This window comes from Salvelinus namaycush, chromosome 16, assembly GCF_016432855.1.
Source record: "Salvelinus namaycush isolate Seneca chromosome 16, SaNama_1.0, whole genome shotgun sequence".
Classification (NCBI taxonomy): domain Eukaryota; kingdom Metazoa; phylum Chordata; class Actinopteri; order Salmoniformes; family Salmonidae; genus Salvelinus; species Salvelinus namaycush.
In genome coordinates, this window is record NC_052322.1 from 12,156,643 (window position 1) to 12,183,855 (window position 27,213).

A 27,213-nucleotide genomic window follows, 5' to 3' on the forward strand; every position below is an offset into this window, starting at 1 on the left:
AAATTAACTTTTAACAAGGCACACCTGTTTATTGAAATGCATTCCAGATGACTACCTCATGAAACTGGTTGAGAGAATGCCAAGAGTGTGCAAAGCTGTCAAGGCAAAGGGTGGCTATTTGAAGAATCTCAAAATACAACATATATTTTGATTTGTTTAACACTTTTTTGGTTACTACATGATTCCATATGTGTTATTTCATAGTTTTGTTGTCTTCACTATTATTCTACAATGTAGAGAATATTACAAATAAAGAGAAACACTTGTATGAGTAGGTGTTCTAAAACTATTGCTTGTCATTCTTGTACTTACAGACAATGCATGACATACATATTATTATTACATAAACAGGACATATTATTATTATTTTATAACATGTATCTCTGTTTTCTTTCAAATACTTTGAGTGTTTCCTTAAGAATGGCTGTAGCGCCAGGTGGGCGGGGACAGGATTTGCGCTGTTGGAGACTATTCTATTATTTGGATTTTTGATATATTCCTTTCCTGGCGTGGTCTCTTAATCAATTTTCTCAGAACTGGAGGAGTCTCAGCGTAGTTGTCCACCTTGCTGGTATAAGTTCTCCAACATCTTCCTCATCTGGGAGTGTTGTCCCATCTGGCTGAAGATCAAGGAGATTGTCAACCTGATCGTCATGGACCCTTTCGTGGACCTGGCCATCACCATCTGTATCGTCCTCAACACCCTCTTCATGGCCATGGAGCACTACCCCATGACCCCGCACTTTGAGGAGGTGCTGTCTGTGGGAAACCTGGTGAGGATCTCTTTTTTTTTGTGATATTTGACAGCCGTTATAAGCTGGTACTTATAGAGGCATTTTTTTAACCTCATATTCACATGTAGACACTGGTATGGCGCTGTAGATGATGAATATGAGGTTACAAAAGTGGTGGAGTGCCACTTTAAAAAGTACTTTAAGCTGGTACTTTAAGTTAGTACTTACATAGTATTTGTATGTTATTAACTTAGAAAGTATACGGTAACATTAGACACTTTCTAGTATTTAGCTCATATAATTCAACCCACTTGATAGGACAGTCAGTAGAGGGGACGGGAAAGACAGGAGGAGAGTGTGTGTGTCAGACAGATTCATATGTGTGCACCTGGGGGCGGCGACACTAACTGCAAGCTAGACCACGATGTGACCACCCCAGGCCTCTCTCTCTCTCTCTCAACTCTCTGTCTCGTTTCCATTGTATATCCCATCATTGATAGTGGGTTCATTAAAAAACTGAACAGAATCTGGCATTTGATCGTTATCTCGTCCTTGTCGTGGTTGACAATGACATCTCCTCTTATTATAAGATCTATTCGCTTGTCGTCTGCTGAGAGAGCTGTGTTATTTTGGTACACATAATTGGCAGTTCTTTCATTGGCTATTCAAAGCTAAATGAAAACGTTCCCGGACCCCCTACCTACAGTGTCCCTGTATCTATACACATCTTCCTTGTGTCTTTCTCCTCTCTGCTCCTCTCCTTCTCTCCCCCCTCCTCTCTCCCCATTTCTTACATGGAGCTGGTCTGTATACTGTAGGAGTCTCTCTCTGTACTTTTTCCTTCCTCTCAACCCCCCCTCTCTTATCATATGATTCTTCTGTGCTGCTATTTCCTTGTCCCAGGCAGCAATCTGCTTCACGCTGCCTGCTCTGTCTCTGTGCTGCATGCCAGGCTGGTGGGTGGCCCACATTAATATTTGATGCTGCCTGATCGATGAGCTCCCCTAAAATGGTGCCTGAAGAACGGCTCTTTTTTTCTGAAATCCCAACCTGGCCCTTTTTACAATTAGCATTTCTACAGAAACTGAGTCAAATTCCTGAGCTGCACATACGGTTTCAGCATATTGCTTAGGGCCTTAAGCCTACTAGCTAATGCAAGCTAAAGCTAAAGCAACTGATGCTGTTATCATGGATGCTATTAGAATTTCCACAGAAACACAGTAAAAGTAGAGCTGATGCACATAGGATTTCACTGTCTAGTTAGCATGTTAGCTAAAGCTACTAGTTCATGTTGTTAGCATGGATAGCATATCAGTAGAACATAGTCTCTCTTTCTGTGGTGTGGTTATGATATTGATATTAGCGGTTTGATCAATTTACAGCAGTTGGAAAATGTATCACTTTCCGTAAATTGTGAGATCAGTCTTTTACATATTAGACCAGTGTGTGTTTGTTGTGAAATTATTAGTGATATTCAGCATCGGGCAGTGTGTGTGTTCTGTTAGAGGTATTTTCATTCATGGGTTGGGTATAACCTTGAAGCATGAGTCATCTTCACACACACAAATGCTCTCACGCACACACACACACACAAACACTGCCCGGCCACGCCTTGACACCCAGGGTGTTGCATCAGCTGACTCCATGATTAACTATGACCTTCAGCCATTTATTAGATTCATTAGCAGAACACAGAGGTGTCACAATGGCCTTACTGACTTCAGAGCAGCTGTAAGGGATGGAGAGTAAGGATTTTGAGCACTGACTAGTAAACCACAATTTCTACTAGCTTAGGTGACATTCTGCTAGCCAAATGTCTGTCCTGTGATGAAAATGTCACTGTCCTAAAGGAGCTAGTTTTGCACATTTTGAAGGCAGCCTACACAAGGGTCATCTTTAGACAGAGAAACACACGCCATCGAGACATTGGAAATGCATTGAAAGAGACTCCAGAAAGCGTTCTTGAATCTTAATTGAGGTAAGTGCTAGCCTCTTGCTAGTGGGCTAATCTTAATTTCCATCTAAGGTAGTGCTCACCGCTAACTTTTTAAAAGAATTATAGTACCAGTTCCTACAGTACGTCTGACCTCTGTTTGTCACTTTGAAAGGTAAATGTTTCCATAGCAGTTACTCTAACTGACCTCTGACCTCTATTTGTCCCTGCCAGGTGTTCACAGGGATCTTTGCTGTGGAGATGTTTGCCAAGCTGGTTGCCATGGATCCCTACTACTACTTCCAGGAAGGGTGGAACTGCTTTGACGGCTTCATTGTGACCCTATCGTTAGTGGAGCTGGCATTGGCTGACGTGGAGGGTCTGTCCGTGCTCAGATCATTCCGATTGGTAATCTCTCTTTTAGCCCCGCCCTCCCGCCAAATGTACGTGTCTGTCAGTTGTGCACACCAATCATATCAATTCCACAGCGTGCATTGATTCACGTGCTGAATGATTACATGGTGTTGCTCAACTACAGCACTGTCTGTTGTAGTGATACATTTACTTGTATGCAATACAACTTACTGTATATACTGCCTTACTAGTCTGTGTACTGCTAGTTTTCATAATTACTGCTTCTGCTCTATCAATTACCCTACCAATACCCCAAGAGCCCTTACCGCAACCAGAACTATTGATCACTCAAACCCCAGCTGCTAATGAGTATTTTCCTCTCTCCCTTCTTCCATCATTCTCACATCCTCTCTTCCTCCCTCCCCTCTCCATCAGCTAAGAGTGTTTAAACTGGCCAAGTCGTGGCCCACACTCAACATGCTGATCAAGATCATCGGTAACTCTGTTGGCGCCCTGGGAAACCTGACCCTCGTCTTAGCGCTCATCGTCTTCATCTTTGCCGTGGTCGGCATGCAGCTGTTCGGCAAGAACTACAAGGACTGTGTGTGTAAGATCGCCCTGGACTGTAAGCTGCCCCGCTGGCACATGCACGACTTCTTCCACTCGTTCCTGATGGTGTTCCGGGTGCTGTGTGGGGAGTGGATCGAGACCATGTGGGACTGTATGGAGGTGGCCGGACAGGGCATGTGTCTCATCGTCTTCATGATGGTCATGGTTATCGGGAACTTGGTGGTAAGTGTCCCCAGAGTGTATCTTTGTATACAATACTAGCCTTCCTGATGGTCCTCAAACCCCAGTCGCCATAACCGAAGGCGGTGACCGTAATCACTGGCCCAAGAAACGTAACTCTCTGGGAGCAGTTTGCCGTCTTATGAACGGCAGGTTCGTTACACTACACATACCAGGTCCCATGTGTACACACATCTCCGTTGGCCATGCCAGATCCACCCTCACGTCTGACCCAGTGTGTGCCTGATTCTCCTCCCTATAGGTGTTGAACCTTTTCCTTGCCTTGCTGCTGTCCTCGTTCAGCGCAGACAACTTAGCCGCAACAGATGACGACGGAGAGATGAACAACCTTCAGATCTCCGTCATCCGCATCAAGAAGGGCGTCGCCTGGTTCAAGATCAAGCTGGCAGAGTTGGTGCTCAGCTTGACCAAGAAGCCGCCGGTGGAGGATGAACAGAAACCTTTAGACGACATGTACAACAAGAAGCTGAACTGTATCGCCAACCACAGTGGTGTGGATATCAACCGCGACCTGGACTACACCAAGAATGGTAACGGCACCACTAGTGGTATAGGGAGCAGCGTCGGGAAGTACATGATCGACGAGGACCACATGTCCTTCATCCATAATCCGAACCTGACCGTGTGCGTTCCCATCGCGGTCGGAGAGTCCGACTTCGAGAACCTCAACACCGAGGACTTCAGTAGCGAGTCGGAGAACGAGAACAGCAAAGAGGTGAGTGAACAGAGAGTTAGTTAGCCAAATGTTTAATGAATATGATGAGAACCTGGTACATCCATATGGCTCTGATGAAAAGTAGTGCATGACCAGGAACAGGGTGCCATTTTAGATACACCCATAGTTTGTCTCTTGATAATGATGTTGTTGTAATGTTGCAGGAGGTCATTTGAGGATTATGTTGTAGTAATGTTGTGGTATTTTTGCAGGGGGTAAGTAATGTTGTGGTTATGTTGTAATGTTGCAGCGATGTAGTTATGTTGCATGGGGGTAATGTTGTAGTCACCAAATGACGTGGTTATGTTGTAGTAATGCTGTGGTAATGTTGTATCAATGTTGTGGTAATGTTGTAGTAATGCTTTGGTAATGTTGCGGTAATCTTATTGTAATGTTGTGGTAATGTTGTATTAATGCTTTGGTAATGTTGAGGTAATCTTATTGTAATGTTGTGGTAATGTTGTATTAATGCTTTGGTAATGCTGAGGTAATCGTATTGTAATGTTGCGGTGATGTTGTAGTAATGTTGTAGTAATGCATTACTCCATGGTTGTTGTTTTGTGGTCTCCTGGCTGTAAAGCATGGGTGTGGTCACCAGTGTAACATTAGTTTCCACTGCCCAAGGCTCTTATGTAACTCCATTACTCATATATACACACACTCATATAGTAATGGCTACAGCCGTGGATGAAATGGATATCTGCTGATTGGTGTTTGTTTTTTTCTTAAAACGTTGCTAATACATTTAGCAGTATGGCTGGAGTGGATGGTTATTTGATATTCCACCCCTGTAGGCTACAGTACGTCTTAAATCTGTGGCATATCATCATGTTAGGAATTGCAGTCAGCTGCTGTGGTTTTTATATTTACAGTTAAGTCTCATCGTTTGCTTATTATTACGGTAGTTTAGCGTTTAAGTCAACTTGAATCGTTCATTGGAGGCTCTCGTTTAAAATCTAGCGCTCTCTGATGTAATGTAAAGTCCAGGTGAATTACAACCAGGTCATTGGTACTCTGCTAGTCATGGCATGTGTTTACTCAAGGTCAATTAGAACACGTCGAGTATGACAGATCACACACTCCGCATGTAGACATGGGTAGACGCAGCTCATTATGTGTATGACCAGAATGTATCTTAGCCCCAGGACTATGTCTACATCTTCTTCTTCATCATCCTTTAATTTCTGTATCGTCATCTGTCTGTCTACCTATATGAAGCCTCAGGGAGGTAGCTATTTATACATTGAGACAGGAAGTGAGACCCACTGCAATGCACGCAGCAGTATGTATGAATGGCTGTGAGAGAGGCTTCGCCGTTGGTCATGTCTCTCTCTCTCTCGTCTGTCTCTCTCTGTGTACCAATAACCCAAGAGCCGTTGCTGCCGACAGGGCTATTGATCAGTCAACCTGCTGCTGCTGATGTATTTCCTCTGTCCCTTGTCCTGTCATTCTCACGTCCTCTCTGTGTGTTTTGTGTCTGTGTGTCTCTCTGTCGCTCGCTCTCTGTCCCTCTCTCTCGCTCTGCGTCTGTCTGTATCTCTGTGCGTGTGTGTGTGTGTGCATCTCTGTCTGTGTGTGTAGCTGGACGACACCAGCTCATCGGAGGGCAGCACCATAGACATCAAGCCTGATGTGGAGGTGGAGGCGGTGGTGGTGGAGGCTGTGGAAGAGTACCTAGACCCAGAAAACTGTTGGACACCTGGTAGGACTGCACCTTGCTCTTCCTTGCCCCGCCCCTCCCTGCTCCCCCACTCTGAACCACTCCTTGACCTCCCTGCCCTAAACCACTCCCTGACACTCCCTTGCGCCCTGTGCCCCTCCCTGCCCTGCCCCTCTCCTCCCAGTTTGTAATTCGTACATTATTTTCAATGTTTTAGTAACGGTATGATGTTGTGTGTTTGCTCCTGTCCCCTTCCGTACAGAGTGTATTATCAAGTATCCTTGCTGCGACGTGCCTATCACTCACGGGTGGGGAAAATATTGGTGGTTCCTGAGAAAGACATGCTATCTAATTGTGGAGCATAACTGGTTCGAAACCGTCATTATCTTTATGATCCTACTCAGTAGTGGGGCCCTGGTAAGTCACAGTGTGGAACGTTAACACACACAAAAAAATGCATGTTCACACACACAGTGAGACAGAGAGGCTTTGGTCAAAATTTGTGCGCTAGAGAATAGGTTAGGGTGCCATTTCAGACGCAGAAAGGAGGTCGCGTGTGAGTGGAGAAGGTTGGCTATTTAAGGGCTGTGTTTCTCTCTGCCATGAGGACATAGGACAAAACATGGAGTGGTGCAGTCAGCAGGCCCAGTCACTGTACTAAGAAGGGTGGGGGGATGGGCCAGGCAGGAGCATCTCAGCCAGTCACTGTACTAAGGAGGGTAAGGGGGTGGACCAGGAAGGAGCATCTCAGCCAGTCACTGTTCTAAGGAGGGTGGGGGGATGGGCCAGGCAGGAGCATCTCAGAGAGTCACTGTACTAAGGAGGGTGGGGGGATGGGCCAGGCAGGAGCATCTCAGAGAGTCACTGTACTAAGGAGGGTGGGGGGATGGGCCAGGCAGGAGCATCTCAGCCAGTCACTGTACTAAGGAGGGTGTGGGTAGGGGCCAGGCAGGAGCATCTCAGCCAGTCACTGTTCTAAGGAGGGTGGGGGGATGGGCCAGGCAGGAGCATCTCAGAGAGTCACTGTACTAAGGAGGGTGGGGGGATGGGCCAGGCAGGAGCATCTCAGCCAGTCACTGTTCTAAGGAGGGTGTGGGTAGGGGCCAGGCAGGAGCATCTCAGAGAGTCACTGTACTAAGAAGGGTGGGGGGGATGGGTCAGGCAGGAGCATCACAGCCAGTCACTGTACTAAGAAGGGTTGGGGTAGGGGCCAGGCAGGAGCATCTCAGCCAGTCACTGTTCTAAGGAGGGTGTGGGTAGGGGCCAGGCAGGAGCATCTCAGCCAGTCACTGTTCTAAGGAGGGTGGGGAGATGGGCCAGGCAGGAGCATCTCAGAGAGTCACTGTACTAAGAACGGTGGGGGGGATGGGTCAGGCAGGAGCATCACAGCCAGTCACTGTACTAAGAAGGGTTGGGGTAGGGGCCAGGCAGGAGCATCTCAGCCAGTCACTGTTCTAAGGAGAGTGGGGGGGAGGGTCCAGGCAGGAGCATCAGAGCAGAGCCTGACTGAGTATGTGTCCCAAATGGCAGTCTATTCCCTTTATAGTGCACTACTTTTGACCAAAAGTAGTGTACTACTTAGGGAATAGGCTGCCATTTGAGACACATATGGACTCTCTCTGTGATTAATGGACTGTACCATTTATCTGAGAGGGGATCTAATGGACTGTGTGATTTATCAGATAGGATAGGCGGGGGGAATCTATTTCTGGTGCCAAGGGAGCTATGTCCTCAGGCATGACGTCAAATCAGCAGGAACCGAATAGTGCAATCAATGCTACATTTTTCCTGGGAATTTTAAATATTTTTTTTGTCGTGATTGAGCAACAGAACCGTTGTTGTATACATTTTAATCACTTTTAATGTAAATAGTCTGTTGACTTTATTGTGTTTCTAATCCTCCATGATTTATTATATATTCATTGTTGTACTTATTTGGCTGAGGCAAATTATAGGCTATGTATTTAAAATCGATCAATAAATTCATCAATCACAGAGCGTGTTCATTTACCCCCCAATTCAGCTGAAGCTAACCGTGTATGTGCTACCCCCCACCACCAGGCTTTTGAGGATGTGTACATCCAGCAGAGGAAGACCATCAGGACCATCTTGGAATACGCCGACAGTGTGTTCACATACATCTTTATCCTAGAGATGTTGCTCAAGTGGGTCGCCTACGGATTCCACAAGTACTTCACCAACGCCTGGTGCTGGCTCGACTTCTTTATTGTCGATGTAAGTAACATTTTCTGGTTCTTTACGGTAGATTTGGTAGCCATTTTGTATAGGCAGGATAGGAGGCTAGGATCATAGAAATAGAATTGACTTGAATAGGGAGGCCCATTCTAGGAATTCTATTTCTATGGCAACCACACTCTGTTGAAGCAACATACTATACTGTGTACATTCTAAAACACTGCCTGTCATGTAGAGTTACAGTGAAAAACACACATTTTTATGTAAAAATAGATATATTCCATATATTATATATAGGGCCTAAGGCGTGCTTTCAGTCACACAGTACACTGTTAAAGTAGCTGTCCAGTGTTTCCAGATTTCTATGAAATATGATCTATAATTAATTACAATATGAGTGAAATAGTTTTCCTTCCAATTTTTTAAAATTAAGTATGTTAAAAAGCAGCTTTTCTGTGTTTGAATGGTGTGGGCGTACACCAACAACAGAATGGTGTGGGCGTATACCTGTCAATAAATAAATGTTTTTTATGACTAGTTAACAGGTGATTGGCCAGTTCAGCCAATGAGACGTCTCAGACAAAAACATTACTGTATGTCATACTCTATGAGGAAATAGAAAACATTTTTTAAACGGTCTGTTTGTCATACAAGTTTGAGTTTTTTTCCTCTAATTTATGCTTTGGCAACAAATATGAGTATAGGACGAGTCAACATCTCGATTTGAGTATGAGTTAACAGATGATGTGTTTTTAAAAGTGAGATTATCACTGGACAATTACTTTAAGTTATCCCTTATATAGGTATTCGGTACAGTGATTCCTAACATAGGCTTCTGTCTAACAGGGTGTGGTGTGGTATGGTAGGGTTGGGAGGATAGATAGAGTAGTAAACGAACAGCAACTTCATGTTACGCAATGGGTGAGAAGACATGATGATATTCACATTAACAGAAAGTGTAGGATACATCAATCTTACAATATCCAATATCCATATCCCAAGAGAACATGGAAATGTTTACTATACCATGAGTTAGTCCATCAATTTTAAGTGAATCTATGTCTCTCACCACTTGCATCTCCATGAAGCAATTTCTCTCTCTCTCTCTGTTTACTTGGTTTCTTGTCAATCTGCAATGCTTGAATATGAACGGCAATTCTCTGTTTGTGAGTTTGGCTATTATGTACCTTCGTGTGCGATGAAGCAAGGAATTGTGCGCTCTCTGTTTCCCATCATGTGCAAATGGAAACCAATTCTATTGTTTTAGGACATAACAGCGGTAAGAAAAATGATTCAAATTTGATGACAATGATATTGGAATGTGAATGCTGGTAGCTAAGCAGCAGCACACATTGGAATCAATCAGCCAATCAATAACCAGGATTATTGATCAACATATTCAAGCAATGCTCAGCAACAACAGGGTGTGCGTCTTCTACTGTCTTCTACCGTGTCTCTACTGTGTCCTCTGCTGTGTCTCTGACCTGTCTACAGTGTAATCTACTGTATGTCTTAATGTACTGGATGTCTTTTATATCTCTGTGTTATTGCTCATTCTCTGCCCCTTCTGTGACACAACTCTTGACAGTCTTTGGAACAGTGGAATTTCTTTAATTCCGTTATTTAATTCTAAGTTGATTAATTCATTCTAAATTAATCCAGGACCATTGAATTGATTAGTTATGGGAATGATAATTCACGGTTGGTTGCTTTAACAGTAATATATATATATATATATATATATATATATATATACACTGCTCAAAAAAATAAAGGGAACACTTAAACAACACAATGTAACTCCAAGTCAATCACACTTCTGTGAAATCAAACTGTCCACTTAGGAAGCAACACTGATTGACAATAAATTTCACATGCTGTTGTGCAAATGGAATAGACAAAAGGTGGAAATTATAGGCAATTAGCAAGACACCCCCAAAAACGGAATGGTTCTGCAGGTGGTGACCACAGACCACTTCTCAGTTCCTATGCTTCCTGGCTGATGTTTTGGTCACTTTTGAATGCTGGCAGTGCTTTCACTCTAGTGGTAGCATGAGACGGAGTCTACAACCCACACAAGTGGCTCAGGTAGTGCAGTTCATCCAAGATGGCACATCAATGCGAGCTGTGGCAAAAAGGTTTGCTGTGTCTGTCAGCGTAGTGTCCAGAGCATGGAGGCGCTACCAGGAGACAGGCCAGTACATCAGGAGACGTGGAGGAGGCCGTAGGAGGGCAACAACCCAGCAGCAGGACCGCTACCTCCGCCTTAGTGCAAGGAGGTGCACTGCCAGAGCCCTGCAAAATGACCTCCAGCAGGCCACAAATGTGCATGTGTCTGCTCAAACGGTCAGAAACAGACTCCATGAGGGTGGTATGAGGGCCCGACGTCCACAGGTGGGGGTTGTGCTTACAGCCCAACACCGTGCAGGACGTTTGGCATTTGCCAGAGAACACCAAGATTGGCAAATTCGCCACTGGCGCCCTGTGCTCTTCACAGATGAAAGCAGGTTCACACTGAGCACATGTGACAGACGTGACAGAGTCTGGAGACGCCGTGGAGAACGTTCTGCTGCCTGCAACATCCTCCAGTATGACCGGTTTGGCGGTGGGTCAGTCATGGTGTGGGGTGGCATTTCTTTGTGGGGCCGCACAGCCCTCCATGTGCTCGCCAGAGGTAGCCTGACTGCCATTAGGTACCGAGATGAGATCCTCAGACCCCTTGTGAGACCATATGCTGACATATGCACATTTGTGGCCTGCTGGAGGTCATTTTGCAGGGCTCTGGCAGTGCACCTCCTTGCACTAAGGCGGAGGTAGCGGTCCTGCTGCTGGGTTGTTGCCCTCCTACGGCCTCCTCCACGTCTCCTGATGTACTGGCCTGTCTCCTGGTAGCGCCTCCATGCTCTGGACACTACGCTGACAGACACAGCAAACCTTTTTGCCACAGCTCGCATTGATGTGCCATCTTGGATGAACTGCACTACCTGAGCCACTTGTGTGGGTTGTAGACTCCGTCTCATGCTACCACTAGAGTGAAAGCACTGCCAGCATTCAAAAGTGACCAAAACATCAGCCAGGAAGCATAGGAACTGAGAAGTGGTCTGTGGTCACCACCTGCAGAACCATTCCGTTTTTGGGGGTGTCTTGCTAATTGCCTATAATTTCCACCTTTTGTCTATTCCATTTGCACAACAGCATGTGAAATTTATTGTCAATCAGTGTTGCTTCCTAAGTGGACAGTTTGATTTCACAGAAGTGTGATTGACTTGGAGTTACATTGTGTTGTTTAAGTGTTCCCTTTATTTTTTTGAGCAGTGTATATATATATATATATAAAAACAGGCAGAGAAATTCCTTCAGACTTTAAAGTTGACGCCTCAGCAAGGGGCATTGAGTAATGTCATGTTGCATAGATATGATCCCCTGACTGAACTCTATCTGTGGTGTGGAAATCCTGCTTCGATGGTCAGATTTGGCCAATGACCTTGGTTATTACCTTGTCATTGGAAAGATGAAGAAGCTCTCTTCTGTGTGTTTTTGAATTCTTACCTCTGTCCTTGAACTAACCACCTCTCAACAGTCGCCGACACACTGTTTGTATGGTCCAGCCCAAGCCATCTTTGTCTGACAGGAGTTCTATCTAACCCCTAATGGTTGGAGGTTAGATATGATCAGTGGAGGCTGGTGAGGGGAGGACGGCTGATAGTAATAGCTGGAATGGAATGGTATCAAACACATTGATGGAATACGTGTTTGATACTATTCCATTCCGTTCCAGCCATTACCGTGAGCCCGTCCTCCAATTTAAAGTGCCACCAGCCGCCACTGGAGATGATACAGTATGAGAATGTGACTGTTGACCCCATAGAGATCCTGTGATTCTCTATGTATTTCCGTGGTTGACCCTTCTATTCTTAAACACCGAACAAACACTGCTGAGACGCACCGAAAAGACAACCGGCGAAAAGCAGCGGGTGGCCGTGCACTGTTAGCAAACACCTGCTGGGTGTCAACGAACGGTGGTGATACAATATGTAGACTCGAAATGAACAGAAAATGACGGCCGCCCGCTGTTTTTAGCTGTTGGTAGTCATGGTGTGTTTTGGCCTTTACGGTCACAGTATGCTTGACTTTACAATAGGCTGTATTGATTGGCATCAGCCATTGTCAGAGTTGAAGGCATGTTATACCGATCTCATTTTAGTACAGTTACTTCCTTTTCATGCCTTTAAAATGACATTGTTACACAGTAATTCCCTAAGGAATAATCAACTTGAATTAATTACAGTCTTTTTGCTAACTATTTTCAGTCATTGTTAATGTCAAACATGTTCCAGATATGGTGCTGTTTTATGTACAGTAGTAACTGCAGTAGAATATAGTTAACACTAACCTAAAACATACCGTAGCTTACAAAACAATCATGTAAAACACAAGACACCTTACCTTCAGTGTTGATTCTGGTAGAACAAATTCTACCTAAATCTAATTGAAGTCCTATATGTACCCCACAGAGTTAGTGTCCCCTCTATGGACTGACTGACTCCAATGTAACCCACGACCCAGAGCCATTGATATACACTACAATATAGGTAGGTGGGGAGTTTGGTGCCACTTCGGGGTTCTATCAGAACACTTCACCAAACTCTGTATATTGATGGCTCTACCACGCCCCTCCCCACCCCCATCTTTACCCACAACCCTCGGCTTCAGCCCGAGCCAACAGGGTTGTGATGCACAGAGCTGCAGTGTGTTCATTGTTGCGGTGTGAACCAACACTTGGGAGGATGGCCGTACTGTACTACGACCGTACAGTGGCCTACATTTCCCAAGATGCACTTGGGATGGTCGTATGGTACGGGGGCCGACAATCCCCTCCCAAGCTGTCAATGTTTGACAACAAAGTGTGACATACCCCCACCCCCTCTCCCCCCTCCCTCCCTCGACCCAACCCCCACCCCCCTCCCGTCCTCCTTAAAGTCTTACGCTTCCTCTTACCCCAGGAATGTTGTGAGTGACCTTTGACCTTGTGCTGAGGTGATGATGTAATGATGGTGGCAGCCAGTTGGTAAGTTTGGTCCTCCAGACTGGCAAACAAGCAGTCAGTCCCTCTTATAATGCTGCTGTGCCTCACCGAGTCTAGGTCGTCCTGGGTAGTCCGTCTGTTTGTGGCCTGTCTGTGACTCTACTGTCTGTCATTGTCACTGTGATGTCTGTGGTTTGGTTTGGAATTAACCACGTTGTCACTCTGTGGGCACCATCAGAAGGGGGACACCATCATTGCTTAAGTTTATACGAGCATGAATTACTCTGTGTGTGTGTGTGTTTATCTGTTCCACATACCTTTTGTGTTTTGATATATTTCTGTTGAGTTATATTTTCATTGGCCTCTCTGGTTCTTGATTTGTATTTTAGAAATGTGAATAGCAAATGTGATACAGTAGAATTACTATGAGAAGACAGAATAACTTACTGAACCCTTGCTTTGTTAAGCCATACATTACTTACAATATACCTCTAGTCTATTTGGTCCAAAAGTTGAAGAATAGATTTTTATCAAATCAGTTGCTTTACATTGTTGAGAAAACAGTCATTTACAGTACACCACTATCTTAATGACACTTTCATAATAATACAGTACAGTATTTCTTTGGGTACCCAAATTTTTATGCAGGACTCAGTACTCTTCAATTACATAGCCACAGTGCTGTAAGGTAGAATCTAGATCAAAACAAATCCTTCTAGTAAAGCTAGTAGCCAGTCGAGTTTGGGGATGGAGTCGTTATGTAATAGTGGAATGAGGCTGGATCCATCCATCCATCCTTTTATTTTATAAGACATTTAGCCATTTTCATCATTGTTGTTTTTGTTCTGTTTGATTTTAGTTTCCGTTGTCTTTCTGTTTTTCTTTCTGTTTCTGTTCCACTGTTCCTCATTGGATCACAGCCCAGAGATGTGATTGGCCTTGCCTTGCAGAGCTCGACGCTGATTCGCTGAGGGCTGCCACACCCACACAGCAGGCCCCTTGATCTCTAAGGGGGAGGGGCACTCCAAGGGGTCAGGCTGAGGCTGAAGGTGACAAATACCCCAAATACTGTGACGGTAGAATAAAGGCAAAATCTTTATTTTATTTTTGCATCTGTTTTAAAGAAGCACAATGGGAATAAGTCAGTGACTTTATTGTGTTATCCTTGATGTGTGTGTTTAAATATTTAAATTAAAATTATTTATATTTAAATTTATCATTGCCCAGATCATACAGCTTTCTGGGTTATTATACAGCTATACTGATTATTAACAAATGGGATGTCCTCAACTAAAATAATTGAGCTAGCTAGAATCTGATGGAATCGTGTGTAATATACAGGTCATACGGAGTCCTGGAGACTCAGGAGCCCTTGAACCACATAACCCAGAGATGACTCATCATGAGCCATGAGTCCAGTGGTGAGTTCCATGCCGATAGCTTCATCGCTGTCAACTGGAATGACCAGAGTGCCATTGTACGTAGTATATCAGTTTTCATAGACTGTAGTACCGCCAATGGCCTTAAAATCTAAATAAAGATTTTGCCTTTGTTAGAATCCCCCCTCTATCTGTGACTGGTCTGGTCAGCTTTGGATGTTGTGTTCTTTGCAGTGAGTTTGACCAGTATGGTCTGGTTGGCTGGTTGGAGGTGCCTTCACATGTTTTTACTGTCTACCACTGTTTTCCCTTTGTTAAGGAACTGGTGCTCTCTCTCTTCCCAGTCTCACCACCTGAACAATGGCAGTGTGAGAGATCGGGCCAAACTTTTTGTGTTTGCCGTTCTAAGAACTATTAGATGGACATCTGTAACGTTGAATCAATGAGATACTGTAGTACCATTTAGTCACGTCAGGTCAATTCTATTTCAATTCAGGAAGTGAACGGAAATTACTAATGATGAAAGTTGACATTGGAATTTCAGTTTACTTCCTAAATTGACTGAAAAAGCCATTGCCACAACTAGTCTTGCTCTCCTCTCTTCACTATATGCCTACTGGTTCTGCTTTCCAGACACATGGCGCTCCGACCCCAATTGTGTCTGAGATACAACAGGAAGTGGCTACTGTACAGGCCTACTGGTCACAGCAGCTCCCCTTCATCTTCTAATGACAGGCATTGCCTCCTTGAGGTTACCTCATCATTTCTTAACACCCCTCCCTCGCTTCTATACAGTGCATACAGTATGTGCTGCTGCCTATTGATCACCAGACTCTGCTGTTAATGATGACTCTGCAAAAGCTCCCTTTCCACTGAGTGTCTAACCTGATGCTTGAACTTAGTACCAAGGTTCCTAGTCCATTTCCATAGGCTTAAACAGAGCTTATTTAAGAATGCTGAGAGTCTGAGGCACAGCTCTGGGCTAAGCACTTACTGAGTGGTCCAATGCATTATTATCTAGCTATATTACAAAGCCTCTGAGATGGAAGCAATTAATTTGTCGACTGTCGGTACGTTGCCTTTCTATGAATGATAAATGTGAAGAATGATGACTAATCAATATTTAAAGTGTCAAGCTTAGGTGAATTCTTTGTGTTGATTACAGAAAAGTCACTGCTGTAAACTTTTCTTTTTGGCTAGTGTTATCCCCCAAAATCATGTTTGCAAGTACAAATAAAACCTGATCAACGCTCATGAATCTTAAAAAAGAAATGTATCCAAATAAAAGAACTCGGGCCCCATGACTGAGTGGCAGCTGCGGTACTGTGTGTGAGAGTGGGGGAGCAAGGTGGAGCTATTACCAGCATTACTTACCCCTGACAAATCCTCTCAGTACTTCACAAGTGCATAGCTTAGGGGTTGATTTGGTGTTGGGCCATTGTGTGTGAGAGTGGGGGAGATGCACCCGTTTCTTTGAGGTTGTGTGTTGTTACCTGTTCCTGTGTGTAACTCTACTGTACTCAGTGTCTCTCCAGTGGTCCTTTAAGTGCCATCCAGTGCCAAATAACTAATGTGTCCAATCTCCCCTTAACCCTCTATCCCAGCCCTTTACTACTGTCAGTGTGTGGTTAACTGTATGAATTGTATGTGCCTCCTATTTGATTCTAATGCTGTGTGAATATAATAAGGAGATTTTTGGCAAATCAAAATGACGTACATGTACATATTTACCTGTATTCTTTCTCTTAGGTTCCGTTAAGTTTGTCTGTCTTAAATTATATGGGATATTATGCCTCAGCCGAGAGCGACAGACATGGAGAGACAATGTTAGAGGGGCCAGGGTAAGGTTCTACAAGTCTGTTGGGTTTTTATATTAACTTCTACAGGTTGTAACCTCTCTCCTTTCCTCCCTCCCCTCCTCCTCCTCCTCCCCGGTCCCCTTCGTTCGCCTGTCTGTATCTGTACTGAATCAGTCGTGTGCTGTGGCAAAACATTTTGGCCTATTTTTCCCTTCCTTTGAGTCTTATGTATTTCTCTTTCTCCTCTTTTTCTCTCTCTCTCTCTCTCAACCACAAGTTTCTTTGCAGGTACAAAGGAGTTTGTCAAGTCTCGTCCAACTGCCCTAAAATAACAGAAACAAACCCCTCCTCCTGCGGCCTACCTACTACTGCTACTAAAACACTACGCACATAAAACCTATACTAAACATTGACCTTCTCTCTCAATGTATATACATATATAAATGCAATATTATACATGTATATACATACATATAGATTTATGTGTGTATGTCAAGCAACTCTCTCCACCCATGCCAGCCCTATTGCTCCAAGGGCTCTCGTCTGAGTCTCTCTTCTACTTTTAGAGAATATTCTCACTACTTCTAACAGTTTGGAACTCTTTTGCTTCTCTGTTTGTGTGTAGGTGTCTATAATCAGTCTGGTAGCTAATGCACTGGGCTACTCGGATCTAGGTCCTATTAAATCACTAAGGACACTAAGGGCCTTGAGACCCCTCAGAGCCTTGTCACGTTTTGAAGGGATGAGGGTAAGATCCTAAAGCTAAGCAGCTGATCCTTACGCATGCCCATTCAACAGTTTATTAAAGCATGCTAGAAACTGAAATATTTTCAAAAAGTAACCAAACTCGATTTTTTTTAATGACAAAAAATGATACATTTATTTATTGGGGGATTTTTTTTATAGAAACTTGAAGAAAATAGTCAAGACAAGAAGTCACCTTTTCATGCACACAAATCCTGTACCATACTTTACACATACAATTTATATATAGATATATATACGCACACGTCATGATGCAGCTGGAAGTGTAAAGTAATGTTAAATATTAATGCTACAAAGTTATACAGTATTACCAGCAGAAACTATTTCCCTGGTTTCAATTGAATAAAAAAATATATAAATACTAATTCATATTTTCAGTATTACTGCTATGTACAGAAAGAAAAGAACAAAAAATAGTGAACTAGAGGGATATGTCACAAAGCTGCCTCATCACATAAAAACTAGAAAAATGAACTATTATTTATTTATTTTTTGTTTTTTATGATTGGCTCGAGGGATAAAATCAAATTAATACTAGTCAACACTACATGTCAACAAAGCCAAACTACATACCATTTCATAGAACATTTGAATCAACAATTGGCTGTTTATTTGGCCTGATTCTCAATCTCTGCTTTAAATCGAGAAGCCCCCCTCCCCCCTACCACCACCTGTCCCCAGTTCCCCTAACCTACCCCAACTCTCACCCCAACCACTATACTCACCCTATCATTTAACACATCTATCTGGCACAGAGAACAACCAGTAGGAACCAGGTACCTGGTGGTAAAGACAGGTTACAACTGGTTGTTGTCACCCGTAGTCCCTCTTTCTCTCTATCACATGTAGTCCCTTTCTATCTCCCTATCCTTGGATTGGTTGCGTTGTCGTCTAGTTTGAGCTTACCACCCTCTCCACCCTCACCCTCTCCTGAAGCCTCGTATGTAAGTGCAGCACTGTGCAGCACCCCCTTACCTCTACCCCTGCCTCTCCTCCTAACCTTCCACTGCTCACTCCATCTTTGCCAAGTAGATCTGCTGGGCCTGCAGCAGGTCTCAGTCTGTCTGCTCCTCTCTGTTTCCTGCTTGTCCAGGATCTATCTGCATCATCAGGGACTGAGAAAGAACCACACATACACTCCACACTCACATTGTTGTGGGTTTGAGAAGAGAATATTTTCTAAGCTTCTGCCTGTGTCATTGTGATTATCACTTTGTGTGATGTTAAATGGCTGAGATGTTAAATGGCTGAATCGCAGAGGTCAGTTAAGTCATGTCAGTTAGTCCAATGTAGACCAGGGGCTTGAAACTCACGGCCCATTGGCCAGATGTGGCCCGAGAGCCGATTTAATGTAAATGCAGACCAGATTCAGTATGCTAGCTTTTTCGTCTTCTTCTTGACCCTAAGGCAGAAGCTTAGGAAATATGCTGATAGGCTGCCATCTCACCTAAGGCATTATTATCCCCATGTCATAACACAATATGCTACATAGCAACTATACTGCAGGTCTTATAGAGCTTCCTACTTCCTGCTTCCTGTTGCCTTCCACTCCCACAGGAAGTAAAACTGGGAGGCAACATTGTTTAGCACACTGGAGCTTTCTCTTATATCTCATATTTTCTTATATAATAGGTGTGGGTTGGGTGGCAGGCAGGGCTAATATTATATTAAACTATAAGGACAACACTCATCTTTTTTAACCCCTAGACAGTCGCAGAGCATTTCCCCCATTCCTCTTCATAATGTCCCAAAAATGACAGACCAGGTGTAGTGGCTTAGACGTGTGCTATGCACTACTGTTACTACGGTACAGGAGAAGTTAGCTAGCTAATCATCAATTTGACTGACATTTCTGTTCATACTGAAGTGCCCATTCATATTAAATATCCAGTGGCTAAATATGAGGATGACATTGCAAAATACGAGCTGATGACATCACAAAACTTTTAGGCCCTGGATAGGCTTTATGGATGTAGGCTACTATACTTATGGCTACTATACTATTCTTATGGCTACTATACTTACTTTGTTTGGTTTACTCAGGTATGAGACTAGCATTGGATTAGAAGGGTTTTATTTCTATGGCGGCTAGACTGGTCAAAATTCCAATGTCATTTTTGGGCGAAAAATGATGGTACATTTTTTAAGGAGTGTTGTAGTCAAACATTGCATTGCCCCTATGAATGATCTCATTCATTGGGTGTGTGTGGTAGGAGGTGAGGGTGGCCCAGTAGGCTAATACCTGTAGCAGTGAAATAAAATAAAACACTTTACTTACTCACCTATTCAAGACAATGTCTATGTTCATCAATTGAGTTGCTATTTTGTTTTGAAAACTTGATATTAAAATTGACAAGTCAAAGTAGTAAATAAATTGATAGGGAAGTACGAGAATGGAGAGATGACACCGACAACCATAATAATGACAAGAGATTCTGGAGAGTTAGAATGTTGAGAACTCTTGTTGACTTGAATTGTCTGGCCGTTGCAATGGAAGGTTGTGTGATGGTGGAGGCCAATGCAAGTCAACAGCTCTGAGAGAGAGCAGCATAACACAGCTTTACATTTGAATATATTGCACTGCTTAACATGCAATGATGCAATGGGCTGTTCCTACCTACCTGACTGCCTATGTTCACTTGTTAAATGCTATATCTTTAATTATGCTGCTTTCTAGCCTCATTTTTTACTTTTGGAGCAATGCAATGTACTGTACAAGCATGACACAGTCGCCAAGTCACCCTTACAACTGTCTTACTATATATTATCTAATGAGCTTGCTCTCTAGTCTTTGGTTGCATTTTCAATGTTTAGTTCTAAAACATTTTTTATATTATTAACTTTAAATGTAAAAAACAACAACAATACCTTCCAGCTGCATCATGTAAAAAATGTGCAGCAGACACGTTAGCAGGAAACATCATGAGTTACAGACCAATCACACAGAGACCATGGAACCTTAGAATTGAGTTCTGAGAACCTTAAAACAGATGTCTGAGTTCTTAGAACAGAGGGACTGAATTCTAACTCTACACCATCTATTCCTGACTGGTCTTGGTTTGTGTCAGAAGGTACACAAGTGTCAAATCCACTTGTCAGGTAGATATGTAACATAAAGACGAGCAACATTTTGGGCGGTTATCTCTTTATCTCTCTATCCAAAACATTTCTCTATCTGTTTATTTATCGATGTGAACGGTTCTTGAGATTGCACAACAATGCCATCCATGTAACAACACGCATGTACTCTAATTGCCGATGCACATTATGCACTTTTGAAAGCCATTTTCCCTCTGCTTTGAGAATATATTTATAATATATGATATATACAGGTATATATTATATATGATATAAGGCATGGCCAATTTGATTATATAAGGCATGGCTAATATTACCTTGAATCTTTGAAAACAAGTTAAATTATACTACCTCAGTAGGAGCAAGTAGTTCATTCTCTCAGCACGTGCAGTGATATGTGTTCTCTTATGGGAAAGCAGTGATATGTGTTCTCTTATGGGAAAGCAGTGATATGTGTTCTCTTATGGGAAAGCAGTGATATGTGTTCTCTTATGGGAAAGCAGTGATATGTGTTCTCTTATGGGAAAGCAGTGATATGTGTTCTCTTATGGGAAAGCAGTGATATGTGTTCTCTTATGGGAAAGCAGTGATATGTGTTCTCTTATGGGAAAGCAGTGATATGTGTTCTCTTATGGGAAAGCAGTGATATGTGTTCTCTTATGGGAAAGGTGGGAGGTGTGATGTTAGCGAGATGATGCAGCATACTGCTAACTCTTTACGCATCGTGATCGTTCCTCTCAAAAGGTAGCTTTTCCTTCACAGCTATTTCATTTTTTCACAATAGATTCTTACATGTATTATTAGAGGTCCAAGAACAAGCCTTCGGCTAATTCAGCTATTTCAGCAAGCTATTTTTATAATATTTTTATAATACTCACACAGAAAGAAGTTGGCACCCAACTACCTGAAGCGTCCATTCTGGCCATATGGTGTTTATCCAACCCCCGTGCCATAGCAGCCAGTTAGCAGCCAGTAGCTCCATATGCCATAATCATTCAAGAGGAACAGTCAAAAGCCTGTAGTTAACACTTCCAATAACATGTAGAAAGAGAGTACCTATGATGTCATAATTTACATGTTAACCTCTAAGAGAAGAGTTAACCTATATTTTTGGTTAAAATAAAGACATCCACTTATGCTAAGCACTAAAAGCATTCGTAAGTAATATTCCTCCAAGAACCAATGGGTAAATCAATAAATATCCATCATTGACATGACCGTTGAACAGCTCCCAAAATCCCTGACTGTAGCTTTAAATAATCATTGCAATGTCCTGCACGTTGCTGAGAGAATTCTGCTCCTGAAGCTCTCGTTCTGCTCTCTGTCTGCCTGACTGTATGCAAGGAGGGAATATGGCTCCACAAAACAAGTCTGTCTGCTAAAAACAGATGACATGCATGCTTAGCTCAGCTGTGTGCCTGAGAGCTGCTGGTCTGGTCGGCCTGCCTAACACTGTTAGTGAGCTAGTGGTAAACCCCACTATGCACTACCCTCTTAGAAAAAAGGGTTCCCGAAGGGTTCTACTTGGAACCAAAAGGGTTCTACCTCGAACCAACAAGGGTTCTTCAAAGGGTTCTCCTTTGGGGACAGCCGAATGACCCTTTTAGGTTCTGGATAGTATAGAACGCTGAGCTTAGTCCACGTCAGTGTATGGAAGGCCGGCCTGTCCGGATGCTGGGTAGTGTGGAGATAGAAGCTATAAAGGAGGATAGGCGGGGGGGGGGGGGGGGGGGGGGGGGGGGGGGGGGGGGGGGGGGGGGTGTTGTGGAAGTGGGACGTAGTCTATGTGTTGTCCCTCAAATTGCACCCTATTCCCTATATAGTGAACTACTTTTAACCAGAAAGTGGACTACTTTTGTAATATAGTAATGCGCTATACAGTATAGGGAATATGGTGCTATTTAGGATGCACCCTATGGATCAGAATGCTTTCCATTGCATTGTGTTGAAATGATAGTGTTAGTCTGGGTGGAGGGTGTTTAGAGCCTGTTTTATGAAAAGGGACAGAGGGAGGGAGGGTGGTGAATGTTTGGGAAGAGATGAGGCCGCATACTGGTGTGGCAAAACACTTGTAGTTCAAGTTGTTTGACAGTTATATGCTCACTCTAAAGGAAAGTGCGGCGTTTGTGCGCAGACCCCTTAGGCAATCCTAGCGGTGTGCTCGGTCAGATCAAAGACTATTCGTTCTAATTAGAACAGAGCTGATACTGCTCTTTCACCGTTATACTATATATGATTTCACTAAACTATACTATATTATACTGTAATATACTATATGATACTGTACTACACTATACTATGATAATACTGTAGTATACTGTGCTGTATTACATTATACTATACTGTACTATACTACAATATACACAAACATACTCTAAATTGTACTCTAACTATATTCTTAACCATACTGTAAACTATACTATACTTTATACAAATATCATAATAACGTTGAAACACAATTTGTTATATGACTCCAATAATAAAACATGTCAAATTTAATTTCGCTACCACTTTCTGCTATAAGATGCCATAACAGTATGCTGCTGCTCTGATGGGGGTTGATAGGTATCATGGAGTATGTTTTGTCACTCACACTGTTCTATCCTCCTGTCTCCTCCGTCGGGTCGGGTCTAGGTGGTAGTCAACGCCCTGGTGGGAGCCATCCCCTCCATTATGAATGTGTTGCTGGTTTGCCTCATCTTTTGGCTGATTTTCAGTATCATGGGAGTCAACTTGTTCGCGGGCAAGTACTACTACTGTTTCAACCAGACCTCAGAGGATAACTTTCTTGCCACCGAGGTCAACAACAAGACACAGTGCCTGGCCCTTATTAATCAGAACTTCACTGAGGTCAGGTGGAAGAATGTCAAGATCAACTTTGACAATGTTGGCGCTGGATACCTGGCTCTGCTTCAAGTGGTGAGAATGTCACTTCATCCCCTCTCTCTCTCTCACCCCCCCCCCCCCCCCCCCCCCCCCCCCCCCCCCCACACACACGTCAGTTCACTGTTTTTAACCTATTTTGTCATGTTGTGTCTACTCTTCTCTCTTCCTTCCATCCTCTTGCACAGCGCTCTGAGGCTCTTCTCTCTCCCTCTATTCCTCTCCTTTATGCGTTTGTCCATTTGTTGGTTCTTTATACTGTTTTCCACATGTCCTCATTTCTTTCCATGTACAAGCTCTCCTCCAGGACACACATCAAATTTGGGTTTGAGTTCGAAATTTTTTTTTTTTCTTCATATGGAAACGAGACGTAACTTTATTTGTGCTTTGAATATTCTAAGTTAATTGGATCTCTTTGCCTCCAAAGGCGACATTCAAAGGCTGGATGGACATCATGTACGCAGCCATAGACTCCAGAAGGGTGGAGGACCAGCCCATCTATGAAGACAACCTCTACATGTACATCTACTTCGTCATCTTCATCATCTTCGGATCCTTCTTCACCCTCAACCTCTTCATCGGTGTCATCATTGACAACTTCAACCAACAGAAGAAAAAGATAAGACCTATTTTCTCTCTTCCTCCTCCTCATCCTCCTCTTTTTGCTAAATCCTATAGCATATTATATACATAATATAAAATTATAATGGCTCAAACATGCTTATAACATGTTATAAAGCATTATACCTGGTCATATGAAAGTATCACAGTTTAATGTAGTTATTTACACTGTTTGCATACGGCTCTGAATGTGTAAAGCAGCTAATGGTATTGTTATCAACGTTTGGCTAATGGCCTAGTGTTGTATTATTGGTTAGGGTTAGGTTTGGGTTGTAACCAAATGTTTGTGTGTCCCTATACTTTGGAGGTCAGGACATCTTCATGACAGAGGAACAGAAGAAGTACTACAACGCCATGAAGAAATTGGGTTCAAAGAAGCCCCAGAAACCCATTCCCAGACCACAGGTTGGCTGTTGCTCTCTGCTTTTATTAGCCTGGCTTTTTTTATGGAGTGATATTGGTGCCAACAGTTTGTTGGCAGTAATATCACTCCATATTTGTTTAGCCAGCTCAACACACAGTATGGGACAAGGCTCGGTCTTTATGGTGTAAAACACTGCCACAAAAGAATGAAATCAGTATTGTCAGTATTTCATTGTTGACGGAACACTGAATAGTGATATGGAAAGATGACAGAGACTGTCGCCTTGTTGCTAGCGCCTACTCAACTTTGCAGTTTTCTGTTGTTTTTAGTGGGGTTTTTTTTGTTGCATTATTTGAACTATTCTCATGTATTTATTTTATATGACTTATACATAACTGCATTGTTTAGGAAGAGCTTGCAAGGAAGCATTTCACTGTACTGTTTACACCTGCTGTATCCTGTGCATGTGACAAATAAACTCTGATTTGATGTTAACACTGAAATATTGATTTCAATCGATAACATATTGATTTCCCTGCGATTAACAAAATGTGTGTGTGTGTCGTTGTTGTTGTTGTTGTTGTTGTTGTTGTTGTCTGTGTGTGTGTGTGTTCTCTGCATGCGTACGTTTCTGTCTGTCTGTGTGTGTGTGTGTGTGTGTGTGTGTGTGTGTGTGTGTCTTGCTGTTGTCTCCTTGTCTCTACAGAACTATATCCAAGGGTTGGTGTTTGACTTTGTGACCCAGCAAGTCTTCGACATCTCCATTATGATGTTGATCTGCCTCAACATGGTCACCATGATGGTGGAGACAGACGACCAGTCGGATGAGACGGAGAACATCCTCTATTGGGTCAACTTCATCTTCATCGTGGCTTTCACCATCGAGTTCGTCCTGAAACTCTTCGCCCTGCGCCACTACTACTTCACCAATGGCTGGAACGTGTTCGACACGGTCGTGGTCATCCTGTCCATCGCGGGTAAGTAGAGTCAGGCTGTGTAAGAAGTGTGAGGCTGTGTAAGAAGTGTGAGGCTGTGTCTAGAATGGCACCCGCTTCCTTATGTAGTGCACTACTTATTGACCAGGACGCAGCGAAAAAGTACATTCTGTGAGCACTACATCAAAACGCACTGATTTGTATCCGCAACAAGTCCGTTTTGTGGAAACAATCCGCTGGTGGGAAAATGGCAGATTTTCTTTATGCGGATTGTAGAATATTCGCATGAAATTCTGGAGCCAATTGGATGGAAACGTAACTATAATTCCAAAAATCGTAGAAGGGAAGAGACATTTTGAAGGTAGACACTGGGAGTCATTTCTGCTGACTGTGTGCTCTGTCTTGTCTACCTTCTCCCTCCACAGGCATGTTCCTGGCTGACATCATTGAGAAGTACTTCGTTTCGCCAACCCTTTTCAGGGTTATCCGATTGGCTCGAATCGGCCGCATCCTGCGTCTGATCAAAGGAGCCAAGGGCATACGGACTTTACTCTTCGCCTTGATGATGTCACTTCCAGCCCTGTTCAACATCGGCCTCCTGCTCTTCCTGGTCATGTTCATTTTCAGCATCTTCGGAATGTCCAACTTCGGCTACGTCAAACACGGAGCCGGGATAGACGACATGTATAACTTTGAGACCTTCGGGAACAGCATGATCTGCTTATTCATGATCACCACGTCTGCAGGCTGGGATGGTCTCTTGCTCCCCATCCTCAACTACCCTCCTGACTGTGACCCAACCATGGAGAACCCAGGTGCACCGTCTACAGGCAACTGCGGCAACCCCTCAGTTGGCATATTTTTCTTTGTCATGTATATCATTATTTCCTTCCTTGTCGTAGTCAATATGTACATCGCCATCATCTTAGAGAATTTCAGTGTAGCGACAGAAGAGAGCGCCGACCCGCTCAGTGAAGACGACTTCGAGACCTTCTATGAAATCTGGGAGAAATTCGACCCCTCTGCTTCCCAGTTCATCACCTTCCAAAAACTGGGTGACTTTGCCGACACCCTGGAGCACCCTTTCCGCGTTCCCAAACCCAACACCATCGAGCTGATCGCCATGGACATGCCCATGGTCAGCGGCGACCGCATCCACTGCCTGGACATCCTGTTTGCCTTCACCAAGCGTGTGCTGGGCGACAGTGGGGAGCTGGACATGCTACGCACGCAGATGGAGGAGCGCTTTGTGGCGGCTAACCCCTCCAAGGTCTCATACGAGCCCATCACTTCTACACTGCGCCGGCGCCAGGAGGACGTATCCGCACGGTGCATCCAGAAAGCCTACCGCGCTCACTTGCTTAAACGGGGCTTCATCTGCAAGCGCAGGCCCAAGACCAAGCTGGAGAATGGTGGGACCAACAACGAGGAGAAGAAAGAGAGTACACCCTCCACCGCCTCTCTTCCCTCCTACGACAGCGTGACCAAACCTGACAAGGAGAAACAGGAGGAGAACGAGGGAGAGAGGAAAGAGAAGGACAGAAACCAAAAAGATGAGCGGGAATCGAAGTGTTAGTTAGGGTTCAGTGACTGTCATTAGCAAATTAAGACACACAACGAGAACAGACTCTGAGCCCAACAAACAGACAACTGTATAAAAAGATCATTTGCAAGTTAAAAAAAATGTACGAAAACTATATAAAAAAACATGTTTACGGACTTAAATTCAATACAAAATGAAGGATCGAGATTCGTCGTTGGATACTTAGGGTCGGTTGAAGAAAACCACCGATGGCGATGTACATGTTGCCCACGATAAGGATTTAGTTAGGACACCATCATTATCACAAAAGGATTTTACTGCCTAATGATGAATTTCTTCTTTATATCTTGGAAATAATGTGAGGAAGAACCATGATAATATAATTAATTATCAATAATAACTCAATAATAATAAAAGT

General features: G+C 43.5%; 1 protein-coding gene across 4 annotated transcripts in view; it reads left to right on the top strand.

Moving 5' to 3' along the window:
* LOC120060621 (sodium channel protein type 8 subunit alpha-like) overlaps positions 1–26,828 on the top strand; it is an 83,748-nt gene extending 56,920 nt beyond the window's left edge. For 2 of the 4 annotated variants that reach the window (XM_039010002.1, XM_039010001.1), the window contains exons 13-25: positions 535–773; positions 2,902–3,075; positions 3,457–3,813; positions 4,073–4,546; positions 6,128–6,248; positions 6,469–6,623; positions 8,268–8,441; positions 17,232–17,354; positions 23,084–23,368; positions 23,760–23,951; positions 24,254–24,358; positions 25,024–25,294; positions 25,678–26,828. In XM_039010002.1, the coding sequence (XP_038865930.1) occupies positions 535–773; positions 2,902–3,075; positions 3,457–3,813; positions 4,073–4,546; positions 6,128–6,248; positions 6,469–6,623; positions 8,268–8,441; positions 17,232–17,354; positions 23,084–23,368; positions 23,760–23,951; positions 24,254–24,358; positions 25,024–25,294; positions 25,678–26,828 (3,821 nt within the window). The remainder of the gene's footprint in view (positions 1–534; positions 774–2,901; positions 3,076–3,456; positions 3,814–4,072; positions 4,547–6,127; positions 6,249–6,468; positions 6,624–8,267; positions 8,442–17,231; positions 17,355–23,083; positions 23,369–23,759; positions 23,952–24,253; positions 24,359–25,023; positions 25,295–25,677) is intronic. The other 2 variants (XM_039010005.1, XM_039010004.1) reach the window with 1 other exon arrangement.
* Positions 26,829–27,213: the final 385 nt, after the last annotated feature.